Source organism: Cuculus canorus, chromosome 22 (assembly GCF_017976375.1).
Source record: "Cuculus canorus isolate bCucCan1 chromosome 22, bCucCan1.pri, whole genome shotgun sequence".
Classification (NCBI taxonomy): Eukaryota; Metazoa; Chordata; class Aves; order Cuculiformes; family Cuculidae; genus Cuculus; species Cuculus canorus.
The window spans coordinates 8,819,041-8,840,552 of record NC_071422.1 but is presented as its reverse complement, the minus strand read 5'-3'; the positions used below and the strand labels follow the sequence as shown (position 1 = coordinate 8,840,552).

Genomic DNA, 21,512 nt, shown 5'->3' with positions numbered 1-21,512 from the left:
CGCTTATGGGTCTCATCTGAGCCTGTGACACTCAAAGAGATGGAGAAGCCCTTGGGGGGCAGCACAAGTAGGGCTCAGCCTTGGGAGCTGTGCAGGTGAGTGGAAGTGTAACCCTTCAACAGTGCAGGTAGCTTTGGGAAGGGAATGCTGTCTCATGAGGGTGGGTAGGACCAGATACACATGTTCTGTGCTGGAAATGGGTTTCATTTGTCAGCTGGGAGCTGGAGCCTGGCTATGTCCTTCATTTAGGGCTGGCATACCCAAAGCTCCTGGTGGCTTCAACTTGGGCCCCATCCTGGTACCATCAGCACCTGGGACCTGCTGTCTTTGATTTCTCAGCCTCCTCTTCTCCACCCCCATCTTCCTCACATGTTTTCCTCTGGCCTTTCTTCTCCATCAGCAGCTTGCAGAGACAGTGGCTGTTGCTAAGGAGCTCTCATCAACTTTAAACACTTCTCTAGTTAATCAGGCAGCGCTAGCTCTGGGCTGTGAGCCCAGCCTTGCGGTGCCACTCACCCCATCTTGCCTGGCTCCACTCGTGTGGGGTGGTGCATGGCTCAGCTTCCACCTTGCACACCACCAGCATCTCGCCTGTCCTGTAGCAGCAAGGACCTGAGCACAGGGACGGGAGGGGGCCAAAACCATGGCAGCCCACGTGTATTTTTAGAAGTGCAGCTTGAGGGACAGCTCTGCAGCTTGGGTTGAGCTGCTGTGCCATAATACCAGGGGGAGATCCTCCATCCCTTGGTCCTTCCTGGCTGCTGAGTTTTGGTCTCTGAGGTGCATGCCTCACTCCCTGAGGGTCTCTGGGCTGGGGGGGGAATGTCTGCTGGCTGTTGTGCAGTTGTCAGCCTGAGCTGAAATCTGGGCTCCAGGTGCAGCACCAGGGCTAGATTCAATCCCACCAGCTCTCATGGGAGAACATTTAGTGAAGAGCCTTGATTAATATCCATGCTCACTCCATTAACTGTCACACAGTGCAGGTTATCCCAGTGCAGAGCAGAGCATGAGCCTATAGGCCACTGCCCTGGGTGCTCCTTCCCCTCCAGCCCCCCAAGTCCCTACCACTGGTGCCACCCTGTGCTTTGCAAGGGTGCACAAATCCCAATCACTACTTGAAGCTCTCAGGCTGAGTGAGCTGGGGTCTTCTGTGTGTGTCCTGCCTGGCACCCTGGTGTTTTGCTGTCCTGGGTGAGTGCCCTGCCCAGCACCCCGCTGTTTTGCTGTCTCCAGTGGGTGCCCTGCCCAGCAACCCCGGTGTTTCATTCTCCTGGGTGGGTGCCCTGCCTGGCACCCCAATGTTTGGCTGTCTCGGGTGGACACCCTGCCCGGCACCCCGGTGTTTGGCGGTGGGGTCCCGGTCCCGAAGAGGTTAAGCCGCGTCCCGGTGGGCTGAAACCCCGGCGCGTCACGGGATGCTGTATAAAGCGCCCCCCGCCGCTCGGGAGCGCCCGGTACCGCCGCGATGGAGCCGCCGGGCACCGCCGGGGCACCGGGGCGGCCCTGGGACGAAGCCAAGGCTTTCTACGACAACCTCGCCCCCAAGAAGAAGCCTAAATCGGTGAGCCTGGGCTCCCTGTTTCTTTTGTATGCCTCTCCCTGCGTGCCCTATCCCCTCCGGTCCCTCCGGTCCCCCCAATTCCCTCTGAACCCCCCCATCCCCGCTGAGTACCCCCAATCCCTCTGGGACCCCCATCCCCTGCAGGTTCTCTGGGATCCTTACAGTCCCTCTATTCCCTCTGAATGCCCCCCATCCCCTGCAGGTTCTCTGGGATCCTGTTGGGTACCGCATCCCCTCCGGGTGTCTCCTGTGAGCCCCATCTCCTCCGGGTTCCCCTTTGGCCCCTCTGGGTCTCTGTGGGTGCCCCATCTCCTCCAGGCGCTCCGGGGTCCCCCTGGGTGTCTGGTGTTCCATTGACCCGGTCTCCATGGAGGTCCCTGCGGAAGCCCCGGGTCTCTCCAGGTGCTCCCTCTCCTCCGTGGCATCCCTGGGTTGCTGCGTTCTCTCCATACCACCCCGCTCTGTGTCCTGCAGGTCCCCGGGTGTTCCCGGTACCCCCTGGGCTGAAGTGCCCTTGCAGAGCCACTGGTTCCAGAGCCGGGAGACCATGCCAGGGCACCAGGGGGGCAGAAAGGGGGGCATTGGGCAGCCGGATCCTGCCCGGGACAGCAGGGCGTCACAGGGTGTCAGCACCCTGCAGGCTCGCCTGCTCCAAGAGATTAGAGGGAGAAGCCTGTGTTATCTAACCAGTGCTGAGACTGCCAGGTTTGGACATGGGAGTGCTTGGCAGTGCTGCTGTATCTTGGAATGGCTGTGGCACTGGGGGGCTGGGGCTGCACCCCAGGCTGCGATGGCCTCAGACCCCAACCTGTAGCTTTCCTTGGGCTCGGTGTGCCCCGAAGTGAGGGACTCCAGCAGAAGCACTGCTTGTAGCGATGTCGGAGCCCAGTGACACTGGAGCCTTTCATAGAAGGGCTCTGCGTGTGACCTTTTGGTGAGGGGAGGCAGCCAAGCCCCAGCTCTGCAGACCCTGACCTCGAGCTGCACCCCTGCTTTCCCTGCTGGGGACCTGGCTGCAGCCCCTGGTCCTGTATCCGCCTGCCACCTTTGTCTTGCCTGAAGGAGAGGGACAGCTTGGCTTGGTGGCAGAATGCAGCCAGTTGTCTGTCATGCCATGCTTTCAGCCTCCTGCGGATATGAGTCCAAGCTCCTCCTCTTCCTCTTCTTGCAGTGAGCTTGGTGCCTAGCGTGCCAGTCTCTGCTGTACAACTGGGTAAACTGAGGCACGGGGCAGTGATGTGATTTTCTTGCATGGCAAACCTGTGGCAGAGCTGAGATCTCAGCTTTTAGGCCCTGAATTGGGCTGTGCTGTTGTCCTGTTTGGGGCTGGGGCCGATGCCCATGTGCCCCTCTGCTGGGCAGGCCAGGGGCCCCATGCCCATGGGGAGACAGCTCGGCTGCCCTCGCACACCGCTGGCTGCCCTGCCAGGCAGTTGTCGGGCCCCGTGATGGATGGCTGCAGGGTGCTTTTCCACTTTATAAATAAGGTGTTTGGAAAACACAAAAACATCTCAGCGGTTGCCCTGAACTTTAATCTGATCCCAAGCAGGGGGCTCGTGGCCACCCAGGGCTCCCTTGTGCATGCTGGAAATGGTGTTTGCTGTTGTCCGTCTGTGCCCTTGCTGGTGCTGGGTCTGGGTCTGTCCATCCTCCGCCAGCCCAAGCAGGTACTGGTGTGGGCGTAGGGCTGCTCCTTCCTGGGGATGTGCCCTCAGAATCAGGAGGCAGAGTAATTTCTGGGGATCCTGTTCCTGGCTGGGTTAACAGGATGTCCCCGCAGCCCACAGAGCTCCCTGCTCTGCAGGGGTCTCCGCTTTTCCCTCACCCAGCTCCCATGCTTGTTCCAGCCTTGCTCCTGCCAGCTGGAGAGGTCAGCAATGAGACTTGTCACTCTACAACAATGCAGAAAATGTCCCCCAGCCTCTCCAGTGACGCTGTGCTAGGGGGGCAAGCTGGGTTGGTGGGAGCTGGCCTTCTGCTCGCTCCACTCCTCTGGGCACCCTGCTCCTCCCCTGCACCCACGGGGACCCATCCAGCTCATCAGGGTGCCTCATTTTTGGGATGCTTTAGCTGAGGTAGGGACCATGCTGGACCCTGGAGAAAGTCCTCCCCCTCCCCTTTGTGTCCAAATGTCACACCAAAATTCACCTCTGAGTTTTGAATTCAGCCGCAAGGATTTGGTTTTCTGCAGCATCCAGGGAATTGCCCGGAGCTGGCAGAATTCCTCCAGGTGTTTAAGATCAAGGTGGGTCCATCAGATTCAGCCCAGGAAATGCACAAGGATCTGGTGTTTCAGGGGGTGCAGAATGGGGTCCCCGCTGTGGCTCCTGCATCAGAGCTGCTGGTGTCGGATGCCACTGTGGGCGCCTGTGGCGTTCCTGAGTGGGAGGGCACAGCCCTGCTACGCATCCCAGGAGCGTATGAGATTTCCAGATGTCTGCCTCTAATCTTTGGGGGGCTGCTTAGGGTTTATATCCGATTAGGAGCGTGATATAATGGCCTGCCAGCTGTTGGGTCTGCAGAGGAAAATGTGCCATTTCCAGTCACTACTGCAATCCACCATTACCCCAGATCTGGAGTGTTTGGGCCTGGGGTGACTTCTGCACTTCATGGAGCTGGAGCCTGCTGGAAAGGTGGTTCTGCAATGGGGTTTGAACCTCGTGAACCACTTGGAGCTCTGCTAAGGGCTGGTGTTCCTCTTCAGGGGGCTGGGCTGCCTGGATGTGTTCCAGCTCATCCCTCCCATCTGGCTGAGCATGGGGATGGACCCAAGGTTGGGATGGGACCTCCCCCTCTGCTGCCCTGCTCCCACTTCTATTAAACACACCATTAACCTCTCGCTTTGTCCTTAGGATGGGTCTGGATCTGACCTTTCCATGGGAAGGGGGAGGAGCTCAAGATGAATCCCCTGGCAGCAGATTCAGTTGAATTCAGCTGAGCAGAGCCCCACAGCCTTTTCCTGGGGTTGTGTTGGATGATGAGCTTTAATCAACCTTGGCTGACCTTGGCTGCTGCTCTGAGGATGAAACAGGGTTTGTCAGTCAGTGCCCAAACCCACTGGAGCAGGGGCAGCCCGAGCAGGGGTTGTGTTGTGATGGGTGCTGTGCAGGCTCCACGACAGCTTGTGGGACTGAATGTGTCCTGATGAGGGCTGCGAGTGGGACCCCTCCCTTGTTTCCCCCCCACAATGGTGATGTTTCAAGGCAAAGTGGAGTTTGTTGGGTCGTTCACAGTCCTCTGGCAGTGGATTTGTGGCTCTGTGGATTCCCATAGTGCTGCGACTTTTTAAAGCCCGTTTTGGTTGTAGTAATGATCATTGCAGTACCAGTGGGGTGGAGGAGTGTCCAAACGACCCTAAGGACAGTGCTTCCAAAGGAAACCTCCACTTCAAAAAAAAGTCGAAACGTGGCTCTCTCCTCACAGAACAGAATTGCTTTATTTTTTAAATGTCAGCTTTTCCCTGAGAACAGCAGGGCTGTTCCAGCCCAGCCAGAGCTGGGAGCTGTGTTAGCGCCTGGGTGAAACTTGCCTGCAGAAGGAGCTCCAAAGGTGCAAATCTTCCTTGGCAGGAGTGAGCAGAATCCGTCAGGTCCCATTCCTGGAGGGCAGGCTTCCTGCCCGCAGGCAGCTGGGGCTCTGGCGGCCCACGCTGGGGCAGGGTTAGGGCCCCAGGCTTACAGTTATTTTTATTGCTGTGTTTATTGCCTCTTAAATTAACCTCCTGGAGGCTGGAGCCTTTAAGTGGGAGGGAAGAGACCTTGATCAGCCTGTTGCCATCATGCAAGGTGCCTGTGCTCTTGTGCTGGTGCCGTGAGGAGATGGAGATGCAGATTCCAGCCGGGCATCCGGCTACGCTTGGCTTATGGCCCTGCACGTGCATCTCACCCTGTGAACGCGCCTCTGCGCTGTGTGTGCTGCTGACCTAATTTCTTTGCTGGGGATCCTCCTGTAGGGCTGGTGTGGAGGATGCTCTGCCCTTTGGACCATTTGGGACCAGGGATGGGAAGCAAACACCCAGCAGCTCCCCTCAGCAATCCTAAATGCTCCAGCACTGCGGATGCCTTACTAAAGGCTAATGGCCGGATGTCCTAAGACTTTTAATAGTTATTAATATTTTCAGCTAATAAATGGCCCATGACACCAGAGTTATTAATTAATAAGTTGGAGTGCTGAGATGTGGCCCGTGACGAGTTAATAGCTAACACCCACCAGGTGGCTAAGCATAAGATGGGAATGTGGCTGCGAGTCACCTGCAGGCGCAATGCCGGTGTCGCTGATGGGTTTCTGTGTGGAGCTGGGTGATCCTGCGTGTCCTGGGGGTGGTTCACCTGCTTTCGCAAAAAGCTTCTTTGAAACGGGGCCTTATATGTCTGCAAATGCAGTGGGAAAGGGATCTCTCTGGCCACAGGGACGTTCTCAGCCTGAGCTGGTCTGCATCTAGTCCTGATTGCCCACTGCTTAATCTGCTTGCTGGGACTTTCAGTGCTGATGTGGCCTTGGAGAGGTGTCTGGGACCAACTGTGCTGTTGGCCCAGGGCATGGCTTACGGGGGGTTGCGGTCCTGGGAATGGCATGGGGGTGCCAGTGACTCATTCCTGGGTGCGTCTCCATGCTGGGCAGGATCAGCAGGGCCAGGATGAGGGCAGAGTGAGCCCCAGGGCAGACCCAGCCCTGCAGGGAGCGAAGGTCCCTGGTGCGGATGGGGCACCTTGTCCTTGCCAGGCTGCTGTTCCTATAAAGCTCAGCCCTAGGCAGGGTGGGAACTTGAACTTTGGAGCACCTGGGTGTGCGGAGCAGATGGCCAAGGTGCTCTCCTGCTCCTGGGCAAGCGGCATTGCTGGAGGATTACTCATGGGGCTACATGAGGATCCTGGATATCACCAACGAGCTGAGGGTGAGGTGTTTCTGAAGTGTTAACCGCCTGGATTTCGCAGGCTCCCTGTGGAGTTGCATCCCCAAACACAGCCAGAGAGTGCGTGGGCTGGGACTGCTCCCAGGAGCATAAGCCCTGTCCTACTCCCAGGACTTGTGCAGGCAGAGTCTGCAGGGGACAGGGTTGCCTTTGCCACTCTTCCTCAGGATTTGCTGTTCTGGGAACGAGGATTTCTTGTTCACCATCAGTAATGAATTCACTTTCATGCTCGCAAGTGGGTGATGGGGATTAACACCATTGTGCCCTCAGAGGGGAAAGGGAAGACGGGTGAGGGTCAAGATGAGATTGGTTTTCCTGCTGTCCCCTCTTGCTGCCAAGTCCCACTAGAGGCTCCTTGTTGACTTCAGTGGATTTTGGATGAAGCCCTCGAACGTTAATAATAATGACTTATAAATCATTGCTTGCACCACCTGCTTGTCGTGTTTCCACCCACAATGACTATATCAAGTGTTTTTATGAGCAGAGCTGGCACGGGTTGTTTGTCACATCTGGACATCATCGTGGGAGTGCGGATCTGGCCAAGCTACAGCTTGTGTTTCTTTCCTGGTTGGGGAGTGGGGGGGAAGCCACACAGATTCCTTCTGCATGGGGTTGAGTGGTCCTTCTGGGGCAGCACGTTGGGTCTAGATGGGTCCTGGAAGCCTGTTTGTGGTGGGAGGGCTTGGGCATGGTGCAAACAGCAAAAAAAGCCATCAGGTATCCTGAATGCATAGGGATGTGGCATCAAGGCTTCATGTGTTGAAGCACTGGAGGATCAGGGCTGCAGCTGCCCAGTCAGTGTGGCTGTGCTCCAAATTGCTGTGGAGGTGTTGCCTGTTGTGTGGAAGGTTAACGGATGCCTCCCTGGGCAGTGAGACTGGGTGCAGGGGCTGCCTCCCCATTTTACTCCTTCTCTGTACAGCCGAAGCCTGAGAATGCCATCACCATCGCAGTGTCATCACGGGCGCTTTTCCGCATGGAAGAGGAGCAGAAGATTTACAATGAGCAAGGGGTGGAGGCCTATGTGAAATACCAACTGGACCATGAGAACGAGCCTTTCCTCCCCGGGGCTGCCTTCCCCTTCGTCAAGGTGAGTGTCTCCCCTGCCGAAGCCAAATCTGCCCTGTGTCCCTGAGCAAAAAGCTTTGGGGAGAGCGGGGTGCTACGAGGTGCTTGGGCAGGGAAGGGATGGGAAACAAGTCCTGTGGCAGGAGAGATGTGCACTGAGCAAAGAGTGGTCAAATAAACCTCCTGGCAAGGGATGAGCTTCTTCCAGGACGGAAGAAGCGCTGAGCTTTCCATCGTGGCAAATGAGCCTAAGAATTGCAGAAATCATCTCTTTGGATCATATCTAAAGTTTTCCTTTAGGGAATTCTCACATCTCTTCTTTTTTAATTACAATTTATTTAGTCTTTTAAATTGGCTGAATTTAGCCTTGCTGCAGAACCGGCCAAGTTCTAATTTTGACAGGTTGTAATGAGACATTTCAAGCTTTAAAATCATTTCCCAATATCTGCCCAGTTCCACTGGATTTAGTGCATTTTTGTGTGCTGGCTGTCCCTGCAGCAATCTCTTGCCCATTCCCAGTGACTAAACAAAGCCACTTGGTGGGGGGACTTGTTCCATTCCTGATTGCTCGAAAAGCACTTATCTGTGACTTCGAGCTATTTTTATTCTCGTCTCCTAATGAAAAATTGAAACCGTTTGTGTTTGAAAACACCAGAGTGGCTATGCTTTTGTTCCCCAAATCAGTCTCTTTTCCCAGCTAAAGCTGCTCGCTGATAACAGCTTGGCTCAGGTTGGAGTGGAGGTCAGGCCAGATCCCTGGTTTTGGTGAACAGAAGTTGTTTTGCTCAGTGAGAAGTGGGGAAGGGCCATGCCTGGGGCTCGCTGACACCCGCCTCCCCTTGCCCTGGGGTGCTGCAGGCACTGGAAGCAGTGAATGCGAAGCTACGCGAGCTCTACCCCGACAGCGAGGAGCTCTTTGACATCGTCCTCATGACCAACAACCATGCCCAGGTTGGGGTTCGCTTGATCAACAGCATCAACCACTATGGTAAGCTCAGAGCAAAGTGGTCCTTCACATGGGTGCTACCAGCTTTTGGGCAGGGTGTTATTGCTTAGCAGCAAGATAAGGAGATGCTTTCTCCTGTCTCTTCCACCAAATCACCCACTGAACCCACTTCTCCCAAATTTCCTGAGCTTTGAGTGGAAGTTGGCTGGTGGTGAGGATGCTTGGGCTGCTGGCAGTGCTGTCTAACAGCAGTAGCAAAATCAGCCCCCATCCTGCCAACTCTTGGGAGGCCATGGGGGAGCCATGTCAAGGCTTGTTTGGGAGGTGACCATGCTCACCCTGGTGTCCATTTGTCCTCAGATCTGTTCATCGAGAGGTTCTGCATGACAGGAGGGAACAGCCCCATCTGTTACCTTAAGGCCTATCACACCAACCTCTACCTCTCCTCTGATGCTGAGAAAGTGAGTGGGGCCATTGAAGAGGGTGAGTCTGGGGTCCAGCTTAGGGGGGCACTGGGGGGAGCTTGGAGCTCTCAGAGGGGTTGGTCCAAGGACTAAGAGCTCTAATGTCTCTGTCCCTATGCCAGTGTGCAGCTAGGGTCTGCTTTGTCCACATCCCATCCTTGATGCTCCAAAGAGTCTCTAGTTTCCATAGAAATAAAGCTTTCCTCAAGCTCCACAGCTCTTCCAAGGCAAAGGCACTGTTTTCCCTGTTGATTCTTGCATGCAAAGGGAGGTTTGTCAACTGGGGATTTGTTTTTGCTGTAAAAGATTTAGGGCCAAGCTGCAGGCACTACTCTGTGTGTGTTACTTGTAGTGTTTGCTTCCAGCCTATTGTGTGTTGTTCTGATCCTCAACAGGTGAGCCATGAGGCCAGGTCTTGGGTAACTGTCACCTCTTGCCTTGTGCTTTGCCTCCACAGGAATCGCTGCAGCCACCATCTTCAGCCCCAGCAAAGACCTGGAGGTGTCAGAGAACCAGCTGCGGGTAGCATTTGATGGTGATGCTGTGCTTTTTTCAGATGAGTCAGAACAGATCGTGAAGGCTCATGGCTTGGACATGTTCTTTGAACATGAAAAGGCTCACGAGAACAAGCCTCTGGCACAGGTACTACTGGGGTGCAGACAGAAAAAGCCTCTGGGAGAGAGACAGTCCGTGGGGATGCTCTTACCTCTGGGAATAAGCCAGGGGTTGATATGCGGAGTGTGGAACGGGGTGGGTCAGCAGTTGGTGCTGCTGGATTTGGCTCATGAGAAGACTGTGTCTGGCCCCTTGCTGTCATTCCTGGGGGTTCACAGGAACAAGGGGTGCACCAGCATGCCTGGCTCTGCAGGGACTGGGTGTCGGGAGGAAGGGGTAGCGTATAGATCTCGGGAGTGATGGTTTCTTCTTGCTTTGTCAGGGACCCCTGAAGGGCTTCCTGGAGGCCCTGGGGAAGCTGCAGAAGAAGTTCTATTCCAAGGGGCTGAGGATGGAGTGTCCCATTCGCACCTACCTGGTCACTGCCAGGAGTGCGGCCAGCTCGGGAGCCCGGGCCCTAAAGACTCTGCGCAGCTGGGGACTGGAAACGGATGAGGCTTTGTTCCTGGCCGGGGCTCCCAAGGGGCCACTGCTGAGGAAGATCCGTCCCCACATCTTCTTCGATGACCAGATGTTCCACGTGGAGGGAGCCAAGGAGATGGGCACGGTTGCTGCACATGTCCCCTATGGTGTTGCCCAGAAGCCCAAGCGGCCAGCGCAGGAGAAGCAAACCCCGAACAGCAAGTAGTGGAGCTGGCTGGTCCCACGGCTCCCGGCATGTGGCACAGACCACAGCATGTACCACACTCTGATCTGGGTTGTGTTCTGCAAGGCCAGAGCGCGTTTGCCTTGGCGAGTGCGTGGTTATTCTCTGTCAGGAGCACGGGTGGAGGAAAGGCTGACAAAAGGCTTCCTTTCACCTCCGTATTCATTGTGATGTTGTCCCCTGGAGGCTCCCCTGCACCCGGCAGCTCCATGAGCCTGCTTTCCCATTCATCCATGCTCGGCACTTGCTTAGGGCAAAATCCCTCGAGGAGGGATCTCACCTTTTGTGGGCTGTTCGTGCTAGGCAGGTTTAACCTATTGGTGTTTCTTTAGAAGCCCAGGTAATTCCCAAAGCCTTTGATTTACAAAGCAAATGTTCAGAGTGAACTGTTGAACTGGAAAGTTGGGAGAACTCAAAAACCCTTCTTGCAGCTTTGAAACAAAACATTGTCCCTTTTAAGTAAAATTAAATCATAACATTGTCCCTTCACAGCCTCAACCCCTGCTCCCCAACCAGAAAATCTTTCATATCTTTGTCCTTTCACCAAGCCTTTGTCGGATGAACTGCCTTCCTTCCACACATCACATTTTGGAAAAATAGATACAAATGCTTATATATGATAAATAGAAATCCTATTCCCTGCTTGAAGCTTTGGGCCAGGGTATTGTTGGCCCAGGGTTTTAAGTTGGGGTTTCATGGTTGTGTGAGTTAGCACTTCAATAAGCTCAGTGAGGTGTCCAAAGCTCAGCTCTGCATGAGCCGGGTCTGCAGACACGCCTGGGGCTTGAATTAAGTTAAAAGCTGTCCCTAATATATTAGGGACATAATTTGAAGTCCATTTAGGTAAATCTACAGAGAACTTCAGCCTAGGGGATTTAATTAAAGGATTCCCCTCCCTCCTCTCTAGACTGAGCCATATGAGTTGATAATCTTTCTCTTCAGCTTCTTAGAACCTCTGGTGTTTCCTAAAATAGACACCTCTGCTAGTGATGCTCTGAGAGAGCTAAGTCCCTGATTAAAGAACAGGAAGAGAAATCAACTGGAGAGCTGCTCTGACATCGGTGTGACAATCACACTGACGTTACTGCACAAAGCCCTGACCCAAAGGATGCTCTCAGAGTGAAAATGTAAGGATTACTTCTTTCTTGTGGGTTGTTTTTCCTTTCAGGCCGCACACCGCATGGTTGGGCACAGAGGATGCCCAGTGCTATCAGTTTTCTGCAAACACCAGCTCCATGGGCTGAAGTTTTCCCAGATGTTTTCTGCCTCTGCCGTGACTTTGCAGGGAGGTTTCAGCTGAAGCAGCTCAGCCCTTCCCGCCTGCGAGGCCAGAGCTCAGTTTATCACACTCTGACAGATGTATAAACAAGGTAGTGATGCCTTTGGTGGGGCAGGAGCCTATTTTCTCATTGTGCTAAACCCTGCTCTAGCACTGAAAAGCAAATTGTGCTTTCCCGCCTGAGACATTTCACCTTGACAAAGTGTTATTTGTCACGTCTGGGTGACAAACACCTCGGAGGAAGGTTTGAAATCCAAACAAAATATCTTGAAAGAAATTAGTATCTCAGTAACACATCTATTAATATAAAGATTTATAAAAAGGTCTTTCTAATGTGAACCCCAGATTTTGGGATCGGAACTGCATCTCAGAGACCTTTTTGGCAGCTGTGAGGAAGATAAGAGTCTGGCCTCCTAGTAAACATTTCCAAGGTGTTTCCTGAGGATCGCTTGGTGGAAGCTCAGCCAAGCTCAGCTCACAGATGGGCTGCACCGGGGCCTCCTGACAGCCCGAGAGATGATGTTCCAAAAGGAATAGGGATGTCAGCAAGTCCTTGGGAATGCCCAGCCAGGGCAGGGTGCTGATGAGTGACAGTCTAGTGAGGTAGAGGGTGCAGGCACAGTGGCTGGGAATGGGTGCTTGCACTGGGCGCCATGGGGGATGTGTGCTTTGGATGAGGGGGTGGCAGGGCTGGGCTGGGCAGGAGGAGGTGCCCTGTGTGAAGGCACTGCTGGCATCAGGGAGGTGATGTGTCGTGGTCTTGGGGATGGGCCCTAGATCTCTGCAGCTTTTGCTGCTGTCTTTCCAGACCATGAGTTGCACAGGAAGCTCGGTGCGAGCTGCAGGCAGAGCACAGCGCAAGCAGGAGTTTTAGTGACGCTGCTTAGGGCTCTGCTGCTAAAGCAGCTTAGAGGCTTGCTGGGAGACATAGGGCTTGGGAAACAGGCCCCAGATCTCCCTTTGTACCTCCTGAGGTCTTGCACAGGGAGGATTTTCCCTTGCTGTGATGGCTGCCCCATTTGCATTTATCCACATGGCTTCTTACAGTTTTTTTTTCCTCCTCCACTGCTACAACTGGCAGACGTGGATTTGCTGCTTGTGTGCTTTCCTTGTGTGCCCACCCGTGACATCCTTTGGGGCTGGGGAATGGTATGGTCCCCAGGACTGGCTGGGTACGTCTCCTTTCCCAGTGAGCTGGTGTGGTTGAGCCTCTTGTGCTGCGCTGGCTGGTGGCTGGATTTTGCTGTGTTGTTGCTGTGGGTTTCACTTCATTGTCCTTCAGTGGTTTTTCTGGTGAACAGACTGCCATGTTAATGAAATCCCTCTGCGTGTTTTTCTGTAATAAACTGTGTTGGTCCCAGCCCAGCTCTCTGCTGCCGTTTTCACAATGGGTACTTTGGCTCCCTGGTGCAGCCAGCAGGAGGGTTTGGGGTCTCAGCTTGGGACCTCCCAGGTTTTCTGGTGAAGGAACAGGCGTGATGAGAAGAAAAAGGGCTTTTGGGGATTTAAGGGGATTCAGAAGATGTAATAAAAGCAGCTACCTGGGAACTTGAAACCTGTGGGTGAGGTGGGATTCTAGAGTTGAGTGATGTGCTGTGATGCAGCTACATCTCTCTGCATCATGAATAGGCTTTTATTGTAACCTAGGCTCATGATGAAGGCAATACAATTTAGCAGAAGACTTTTGTCAACTTGATCTTCTCCCAGCCAACAGGTGGGAGGCAGCAAAAGCTTTATAGAGGAGATTTATTGCTGCTGAAGTACCAGGTTTATCCAAATAGTGACACTGTGGTTCTAGTGTTGGCTCCTCCCTGCTAGTAAGGGTAACAGATGGGTTAAGGAGAAGCAAAAAATTCTTCATCTGTCACCAAATATAGCTAAGGAATGTCCATAGGCTCCAGGGCAGCATCTCTGCTGCGGGTGTTAATTTAAGAGATGGATGGCCCTTGGCAGAGAGCGTTTTCATTTGCTGGGGATGCTCATCCCCGGTCCCACATGTTCTTCCACCAGGTGCCTGGAGAAGCACTGATGAGGCAGATGTTGCACCCGTGAAAGTCCAGGTGGGCCCACCCAGCCTTGAGAGGTCAGGATGCCTGTTGCAAAGCCAAGAGCTGGCTCTGACGTTCATGCAGACTCCCCCGAGCCACTGACTCACTCTTGCGGGTCAGCGTTAGTGCTGCAGCCAAGGAGCCAGCTAGTCACAGAGAGACAAGGGCAATGAGAGGTTTGCAGAGAGATGGGGAGGTTTGTGCAGTTTTATTGCTGGTTTGCTGCAAGTCTGAATTTTTGTTTCTGTTGCCTGTATTCTGAGCTTTTTCTTTCATCAGGCATAGAAGGGCTTTGCAGTGAGTGTGCTTTAAAATAAAGGATATGGAGGAGGAGAAAGCAGAGGCAGAGCTGACAGAGAATTTTGCTGCCACTCAGCTATTGTCGGCGCAGATGTTCACGAGGTAATCACGGCCTTTGAAGAGCAAGAACGTCTTTTCATGACAAACCCAGAACTTAACCCCAAGATCTAGTGGAGCTTCTTGGTGAGGGTGTGATGCTTCTGCTCACCAGCTGCACGGCAGGGAGGTCTGGCAGTGTGGACTCTGCTCTCCTGGTCATGGACATACGGCAAGTCAGGACACCTTCCTGCCTCAGTTTCTGCATCACTGTAACGGAGATCAGAAGGTAATATCAGTCAGGAGGGTGGCTCCAGTTCCTTGCAGAAGACAAGCATAAATCCAGGAGTGCTCTGATGTAAAGTGAAGCCTCGTATCTCTGTGGTGATGCCTGCAGGTCCCAGTGCATGGGGGCCATGCAAACACAGGACTGTCCTGACAACGCCATGGTGTCAGCAGTGACAGGTCCAAGGCTGTGCTGGAGATGACTCCAGCTTGTCCCTGCAGCGCATTTCATTTTACATCCCTTCTGGAGTGCAAAATAGGGACCAACAAAGGCGAGCAGGGTTCTGCAGCCATCCCAGCAGGCTGAAATGTCGGGGCAGGGGACCTGGTGACAGGTTGACAGAAACACCCGGAGTTGGAAGAATAGATAAAAGGACCTGGTGGTGAGAGAACAGGCAAAGGGCACTTGCTATCAGTGCTAGCGGGGCCGTGCCAGGGTTTGGACAGCCTGACCATCTTGTTCCTTCGACACCGCTATTTATAGCAGTGTTTGCTGACGCCTCTGTCACCAGACCCTAAAATGGTTCCCCCGTGTGCACCCAGGACACTGGGCTCGGCCATCCCACGCTGGGAAGGCCACCAACGAAGCAGTGACTCAACGGAGTGTGTGTGAAGCTGCTTGTTGTCCCACTGATGGAGGAAGCCAGCATCTCCTCCTGCCAAGAGGCAGCACCGCACTGGGCCAGCTCCTTGGAAGATGCACCAGACGGTTTCTGTTTAAGGTCTGCCCCCCCGCCAGCAAGAGTCAGTGGGTAAATAGACCCACCTTCCACCCTGCCTCTTCCTTCCCCCAGAACTGGGGCTTATCCAGCTCTGTCTGGGGCCAGTGGTTTCCACAGCTTGATGCTGGTCCTTAAGGTAGTTATGGGGATTGCCTGTGCTGGTGGGAATAACCCTTCAGTTACTGGGCTGGAACAAAATGCAGCAGGGCAAAGACTGCAGAACAAATATGTCTCGTTCCCCTCCTGCAGATTTGCCTTTTAAAAAACTCCTTCATTTTCCCAGTTCTGCTCAGGCCAGTGAATGACGGAGGCAGAGATCTCTCTGTCCTGGCATTTTCCCATTCCTGCATCGCAAACTTCGTTACCAGGGCTGCACTTCAAAGCTTTGTTGGCAGGGCTGTGCTGGGTAGGACTGTGCACATAATCCTATGGAGAAGACAGGTCCCCACAGCCCCAGGGCTGCAGATGCCAGCCCTGCGCTGCTCTGGGCTTGGCAAAACCAGTGCCCAATGTTCTGATTGCATCTCTTGAGAGGAGATGGCATTAGTGTTTAGAAAATACATATAAAAAATTCTCATAGATAGCATCAAGCAGTCCAGCACATGGGATGAGACTAATGCTTTTATTACCCCTTAGGTCGAGTTGCACAGTTATTCCTTCTCTCTGTAGCAAAAAAGGAGCTGCAGATTCCAGGACCATCTCTGAATTTCTAAGCTTTGCTCATTGGGAGCTCACGCCCTGCCGGCTGGCAGTACCCATGAGCAGCCCCACAGCTGGAACTGGCTCGTGCTGTGTCTGTGTCCTTGTCACCGCGGCTGTCAGCAACGAGCAGTGGTTTCCCCCTCGAGATAAAGCAAACCCATTCACGGGATGCAAGTTTGCATCTACAGGCAGCAGCCAGTGCTGTCTGTCCCGAAACAAGGGTGGCTTGCAGTCACAACAGGCAGACCACTGCCTATGAAATGCTACCCAGAAGCAGCAAAGCTCCGAGCAAGGACCAGCGCCACCTTTATCTGTGGAATTGTGTAAGCGGGGAGGATAAACGAAGGAAAACTTGCTCTGATTGCTTGGTGTGGGAAACCTGGCTCTGCCAGCCCTGCACAGTGCTGCAGCTGTCAGGAATTTGTGCATGGGTGAAAATGGTCGCATGTGCTGGAAATTCATGTCCATCCCAATGGGGATGTGTTTAGTTCAGGGAATAGTGGGCTGGTTGCTGCTGCTGCAGCCATGGGGACAGGGATGGGAATGGTTGTGGTGCCAAGCCGGCACCATGAGAGGGTGTGAAGGGCTGTGGGTTGTGGCAGGAGGGTGCGATGGTGGCAGGTATCCTTCATGGGTCAATGTGCTCCAAGTGGCATCGCCACCTTCCATGACACCACCTGTTACTCCTTCTCCTTGCAAGGCACCATGTGGGCACCTTGTCTGCCACGCTGACCAGGCTGGGGGTTGCGGGGCCGCCCCACACGGCATGGCTGGGGTGCGGTAGCCCTTTACTGCTGGCTGCATAAACAAGCCCTCACTTCCTTGGCGGCCGGCGGCCTCCTCCAGGTGCGGCTGGGAATCATTAGGAGCCCTCCACACCGGGCTGAGTGTGGGAACTGGAAGAGAAAGCTGGAGAGAAGCCTTCTTTCATCTCCCCACTCCCTCCTCCCCCTGCCTCTGCCAAGCCTGGCTTCCTTTTGAATCCTTTAGCTTGTGCCAAGCGAGGGAGAAAGGGGGGGGATAAAAAGAAAAAGGGAAGGAAAAAAAAAACCCACAGGAATGTGTCCAGGGATCTGGCTTCATTCAGGCTGCTGAGCCCTGAATATCCCAGCTGCCGCTCAGGGAGCCGGAAGGAGGGAGGCCATGGAGAAGGCAAACAGGGCTGCGGTGTTTGTGGGTGGCTGTTGCCACAGGGACTGGCAAAGGGCTGAGGGGAGAGGGCTCGGCTGTGTGACCAAGCGGGGCTGGAGAAGTGGGAGCGTGTGGGCAGGGCCTCCCAAGTCCCCCGGCGGGGGCGCGAGCTGTGTTTCACTCTGTCGTGGGGACATGGTGCCCAGACAGACGCCTGGGTGTCGGGTCTGTCTCTCGGCACAAAGGTGACATGGTTGCTTTCAGGGAGGGCATGAGGCTGTTCTTTGGCACTTTGGGAGGATGTTTTTTTTGACTTGCCGATGACTTTATTCCCAGCAAATTAATAACTTCCTTTTGTGGCAACAGTGTTGACCTCTGTGTGCACGTGTATGTCGGTGTCTCCCACTGCTCTCCCAACTGTGTTTCCCTCTCTTCCCACCACGCACAGTGGGTCTGTCCTGCTCTCAGTGGAATTCCTCCATCCTTGTCCTCAGCTGGGCTTCTTCCAGCAGTGTGTAACCGTCAGACTTGGCCCAACTGCAACAGCCATTGCCTCGGGAGCACTCTGTCGCGAGGGCTGGGCTCGGCTGTGAACTGATGAGGTGAGTGCCGGAGGTGGTGGGGAAGCATGTTGGGTGGCAGGGAAGGAAGGCACAGCTCAGGAAGAAGCTCTTGGCTTTGCAGCCTGTCTGGCAGAGCACTTGGCATAATGGGAAAGCAAGCAGGCAAGCGAGCACATGGGGCAGCCACCAGTGCACGCTAACCTCTGCGCTTGCCTGCACAGGGTGCTGGGGATGCTGGGCAGCTGCAGGGCAAACCCAGCATGCCAAACGGGAGCACTGGCCATCCCAGCTGCTGAAAATCGCCTTGCACTTAATCTCGTGGTGGTATGTGTCACCCAAGAGTACTTGCATAGCTGTACGCGCTCGCACGAGCCCATGCACATGCGCTTGCTGCTCCTCGCAGTGGCAACCTGCTCATGCGCGCACGGTGGCCGTGCTCGTGCTGCATGGCCATTGAGTGTTCACTCCCATTGCCCTGCACCCCATTTCCACACCACCCACCTGCGTGGCTGCCTGGAAACGCGCAGGGCTGCCTGCGTGCCCGCCACAGCACAGATACTACTCTCATGTAGGCACGCGATGCAGTGTACAGTATCGAGAGATCTTCTGGGAACGCAGTCCATTCCTCTGGCAGCATTGTGTTTTGTTCCTTATTTATATCCCTGGGGTGGTACCACAGGTGGGCAATTGTTCCAGCTGACAGCCTGAAAGGCAAAGAAACAAGATTTAACTTCCTGCTATTCAATTAGAGAAAGTGAGCATTCATCACCAGCTGATGGCTGCTGGCAGGAGGAGTGCAACCCACCACGGTGGGCGCGGGAAAAGCCCTCCTCGGCAGGAAAGCAGTGTGCCGCTGCGGGCACGGCCAGCTCCCCACGCGGCCCTGCTGCCAGGCTGCTCTGCACAGCCTCTAGGTAAGGTTGGATGCTTCTCCTCCTGTCCTGCACCGCAGGTGATGTGTTTGGCTTTGGGAAGGAGATTGCCTGTCCAAAGCAGCCACGTGGAAAGCACCTGCATGGGTGGGAGGGGACTCTACTTGGGGGGAGCAGCTGGAAAAACGTGAGCTTTCAGCGCTAGAGGGAACAGCAGTGCAGTTGCTTCCATCCGAGCCAGCCAGATCACTGCAGGTTCAGCCTCTGCCTGAACTCCGCACAGTCCCTGACCCTACGGCCTCTTTGGCTGTGGGCTGGCAGCTTTGGAAGCTGTTTGGAAGTGCACTACCCCTTCTCCGTGCTTGAAACTTGTCTTGACCAAGCCAGAAGATGCTTGGCTGGCGTGTGGAGGGGCAGGGGACGATCCCTGTCCCTGTTGAATGAGGACCAAAGCCTCCTTGTCCTTTTCCCCACATGTGTGCTGTCTCTCATGATATTTTCCAGGCTGGCGAGGGAGGAGAGAGTGTGCAATCCAGTGAGCTCCAAGTCTGGTAACAAGCCTGCCTCCACCTTCTCCTGTGCAGACTCTGAGCCACCCTTGAGGCACCCACCCACTGGGACCTCGTGGAAACCCCTGCAGTGCCCAGGCGGCTGCAAGGAGCCACAGGGCTTTGGTGGCTCCCTGGCAGCTACATGTGCTGGGAGCCCAAGGCCATTCCTGCTCCATTTCCTTTCATCACTCTTCTCCTCATGAGGCTGATCCAATTGAAAAGAGTCTCCTGCTGCCTACTCTCCCATCCCTTGCTTGTGCCATCTGTCCCCAGCACAGCGACAACTTCACAGCTCTGCGCTGGTGGCGTTTTGCTAAAGTCCTTTTGTGCACCTCTTAGCCAGCTATTTTTAATCCTCCTGTCTCCACAGGGACTCAGAGTATCTTCCAAGCTGGTTGTGATCATCAAGGATACAGTTGGAATCCGTTTTGCATTGCTGCACCAAGCCACATGCACACGTACATGTTCACATGCCTACACGCACGCCGGCTGCTGTGCCAGACTTCACAGCGCTGTCACTCCCCCCTGTTCAAGGAGACAGGCGGGTAGGGCTGAGCTGAGCACGTCGCACGAACATGGGTTATTACGCCAGACTAGGAAGGTAGTGCACAGCCAAGACAATCAACAGCAATTAGCCCTTTCGGGAACTCTGCTTGAAACGCTGCAGAGGCTTTGCTGTGCGTGCTGATTGCTCTTCCTCCTGTCCTTTGGAAGTGATGGGAGTTGGACATGCCAAACCACTGGTCATGTCTGAGCAAAACTTGGTGCCTTGTGTCATTTCTATGAGGCTGGGAGGGCTTGGGGGATGTCTGTGAATGTTAAAGGCACTTGTGTACTCGAGCAGTGAAGGCAGATGCTGTCATTACCTCTGCAACGCCATCTGGCCGGCAGCGATGCAGCTCGAACCAGGGCTGTGTGCAGAAGAACATTTTACAACAGAAAGCAATTAACCGAATAAAGCCCTTTTAAAAATCCTGTAATTAAAAACAGTCCCTCCCCCTTGTTTTCCTTTTAAGCTGAAAGTTGCTGTTTACTCATTTGCTTTACAAAGCGTGCCTTGTTGTGGCTTCAGAAGAAATGAAAGTTTGAAGTGGTTAGAGAAGAAAGGCTCTGGGGCTGGTGCGTTCCAGGCAGGGTGGAGGGGCAGGGGCTCTCCAGCCCAGCTTGTTTGTATTTGTTCTTGTCTACTCACAAGATCGCTAAACACACATTTCACAAGTGGTGAAACCGTCTACCAGCCCGGTCTCTCCCAGGGTTCATGAGAAGAGGCCTGGCACATTAGCATTGCTGGGGGAAGGGGAGGAGAGCAGCTCTTTTGAAGGGCTCATGTTTTGGGGTTGGGCAAGGGAAGGGCTTCCAGTGGCCAAGTTGCAAACAAAGGCGTTGTGTTCCCCAAGCCCTAGGGACTGTCCTGGGGGAAGGCCAGGGCCTCCCTTCCCCAGCAATGGGGTTTTCTATCTCAGCTCCTTTGGTTGCTTTAGCATGGGTGCAGCCTTAAAGCCATCCATGTCCTTCCAGCACCTAAAGACAGGAGCAGAGATGTTTGGTTGACTCAGCTTCCCTGACAGCCGAGGAGCCCAGCACAACATGCAGGGCTGCAGTGTTCAAGCAGACCATGCTGTACCGCAGCAGCCCACCTTGTCTGCATCCTCCTCTCCGGATGCTAAACACGAGAGAGGACCAGACCTGTGTCCACCTACAGCGTCTCTGGTCCCTCTCTGTGCAGCCACAGGGGAGCTCTGACCTCGATTCGGGCTCTTGGATGAGCCCGTAATCCTGGCTCTCAGCAGGGCTGGTGCAATATTAATTATCACCCATTGCTGCCTCTCTCTAAACCAAGTGCCCAGCACTTTAGCATCATTATGGGTGGGGAGGCTGAGGCGTATCAAGGGCAGTCAGGACTAACACACTGGCATTTGACGCTGTCTGTTGGGATGCACTGCCGACTCGGGAGCAGGAAGGCAATCCCAACCCTGGCAGCCCTCCAGCCCCACTGACTTGGGGACACAGTGACAGAGCCACCTTAAGCCTGGCATTGACGGCTGGACATGGGCTTAGGGGGACAGGCATCATCTTATGGGCTGCACCTCCACGCCATCCTGGCTGCAGTGGTGCAGTGGTGCAGCCTCATGGTGCCCCATCCCACAGGGTTTGCGTGGTTGCCCAAGCTGAGCCGCATTCCTAGCCACGGTGGCAGAGCCGGGTGCAGACGTGCCGCGGGGCAATAGGTGTGAGGACACAGACAGCCATGCCAGGGTGAGGGCAGCGCCGAGTTTCAGTCAGGCCCCGAGCAGATACAGGATCTGCCCCATCCCTGCCTGGGGAAGGGTGAGGCCATGGGTTTGTGGGAAAATGTTGTTCTTCCCTCCTCTGGACTACCCTGGCAGTCGGCTGGGCCGGCTCTGAGTTGCGTGGGCTGGGGAAGTGGAGAGGGGTTAACAATTGTAGAGCCTCTGGCTTGGAGTAAAGCCATGGCAAACAATCCTCTCCTGGCAGTGCTCCAGATCTGACAAAACACAGAGGTGATATCGTATTCGTACCTACACGCTTTCATCCCAAATCACCTCCTGAAAGCCCTGCATGATTCTCCTGGCTGTGATGAATCCCTGTGCTTAACCACAGAACAAGACAGCCCGTCCACAGCGCTGCAGCCAGGAATTCCATCCAGCATCCCTGCAAGGCCTCCACTTTTGAAATTACAGCTGTGGATCTGGCAGCCAGTGGTGGGATCTGAGGTTAGGAGGTGATGTT

At 54.6% G+C, this 21,512-nt stretch overlaps 1 protein-coding gene across 9 annotated transcripts; it reads left to right on the top strand.

Annotated features, from left to right (window-relative positions):
* The first annotated feature begins 1,448 nt into the window (after positions 1 to 1,448).
* On the top strand, positions 1,449 to 19,755 carry NT5C1A (5'-nucleotidase, cytosolic IA). Of its 9 annotated transcripts, none has more exons than XR_008453319.1 (7): positions 1,449 to 1,561; positions 7,396 to 7,563; positions 8,400 to 8,529; positions 8,848 to 8,970; positions 9,409 to 9,593; positions 9,889 to 14,972; positions 17,224 to 19,754. XR_008453319.1 is itself a non-coding variant. In XM_054086453.1 (6 exons), the coding sequence occupies exons 1-6, from the start codon at positions 1,466 to 1,468 to the stop codon at positions 10,252 to 10,254; spliced, it is 969 nt and encodes a 322-aa protein (XP_053942428.1). In that variant the 5' UTR covers positions 1,449 to 1,465; the 3' UTR covers positions 10,255 to 19,755. The 9 variants fall into 9 exon arrangements, 2 of the variants coding, with proteins under 2 accessions (XP_053942428.1, XP_009560110.1); XR_008453317.1 differs by having other exon boundaries at positions 9,889 to 15,967; XR_008453320.1 differs by having other exon boundaries at positions 9,889 to 17,377; positions 19,132 to 19,754.
* The last annotated feature ends 1,757 nt before the right edge of the window (positions 19,756 to 21,512 follow it).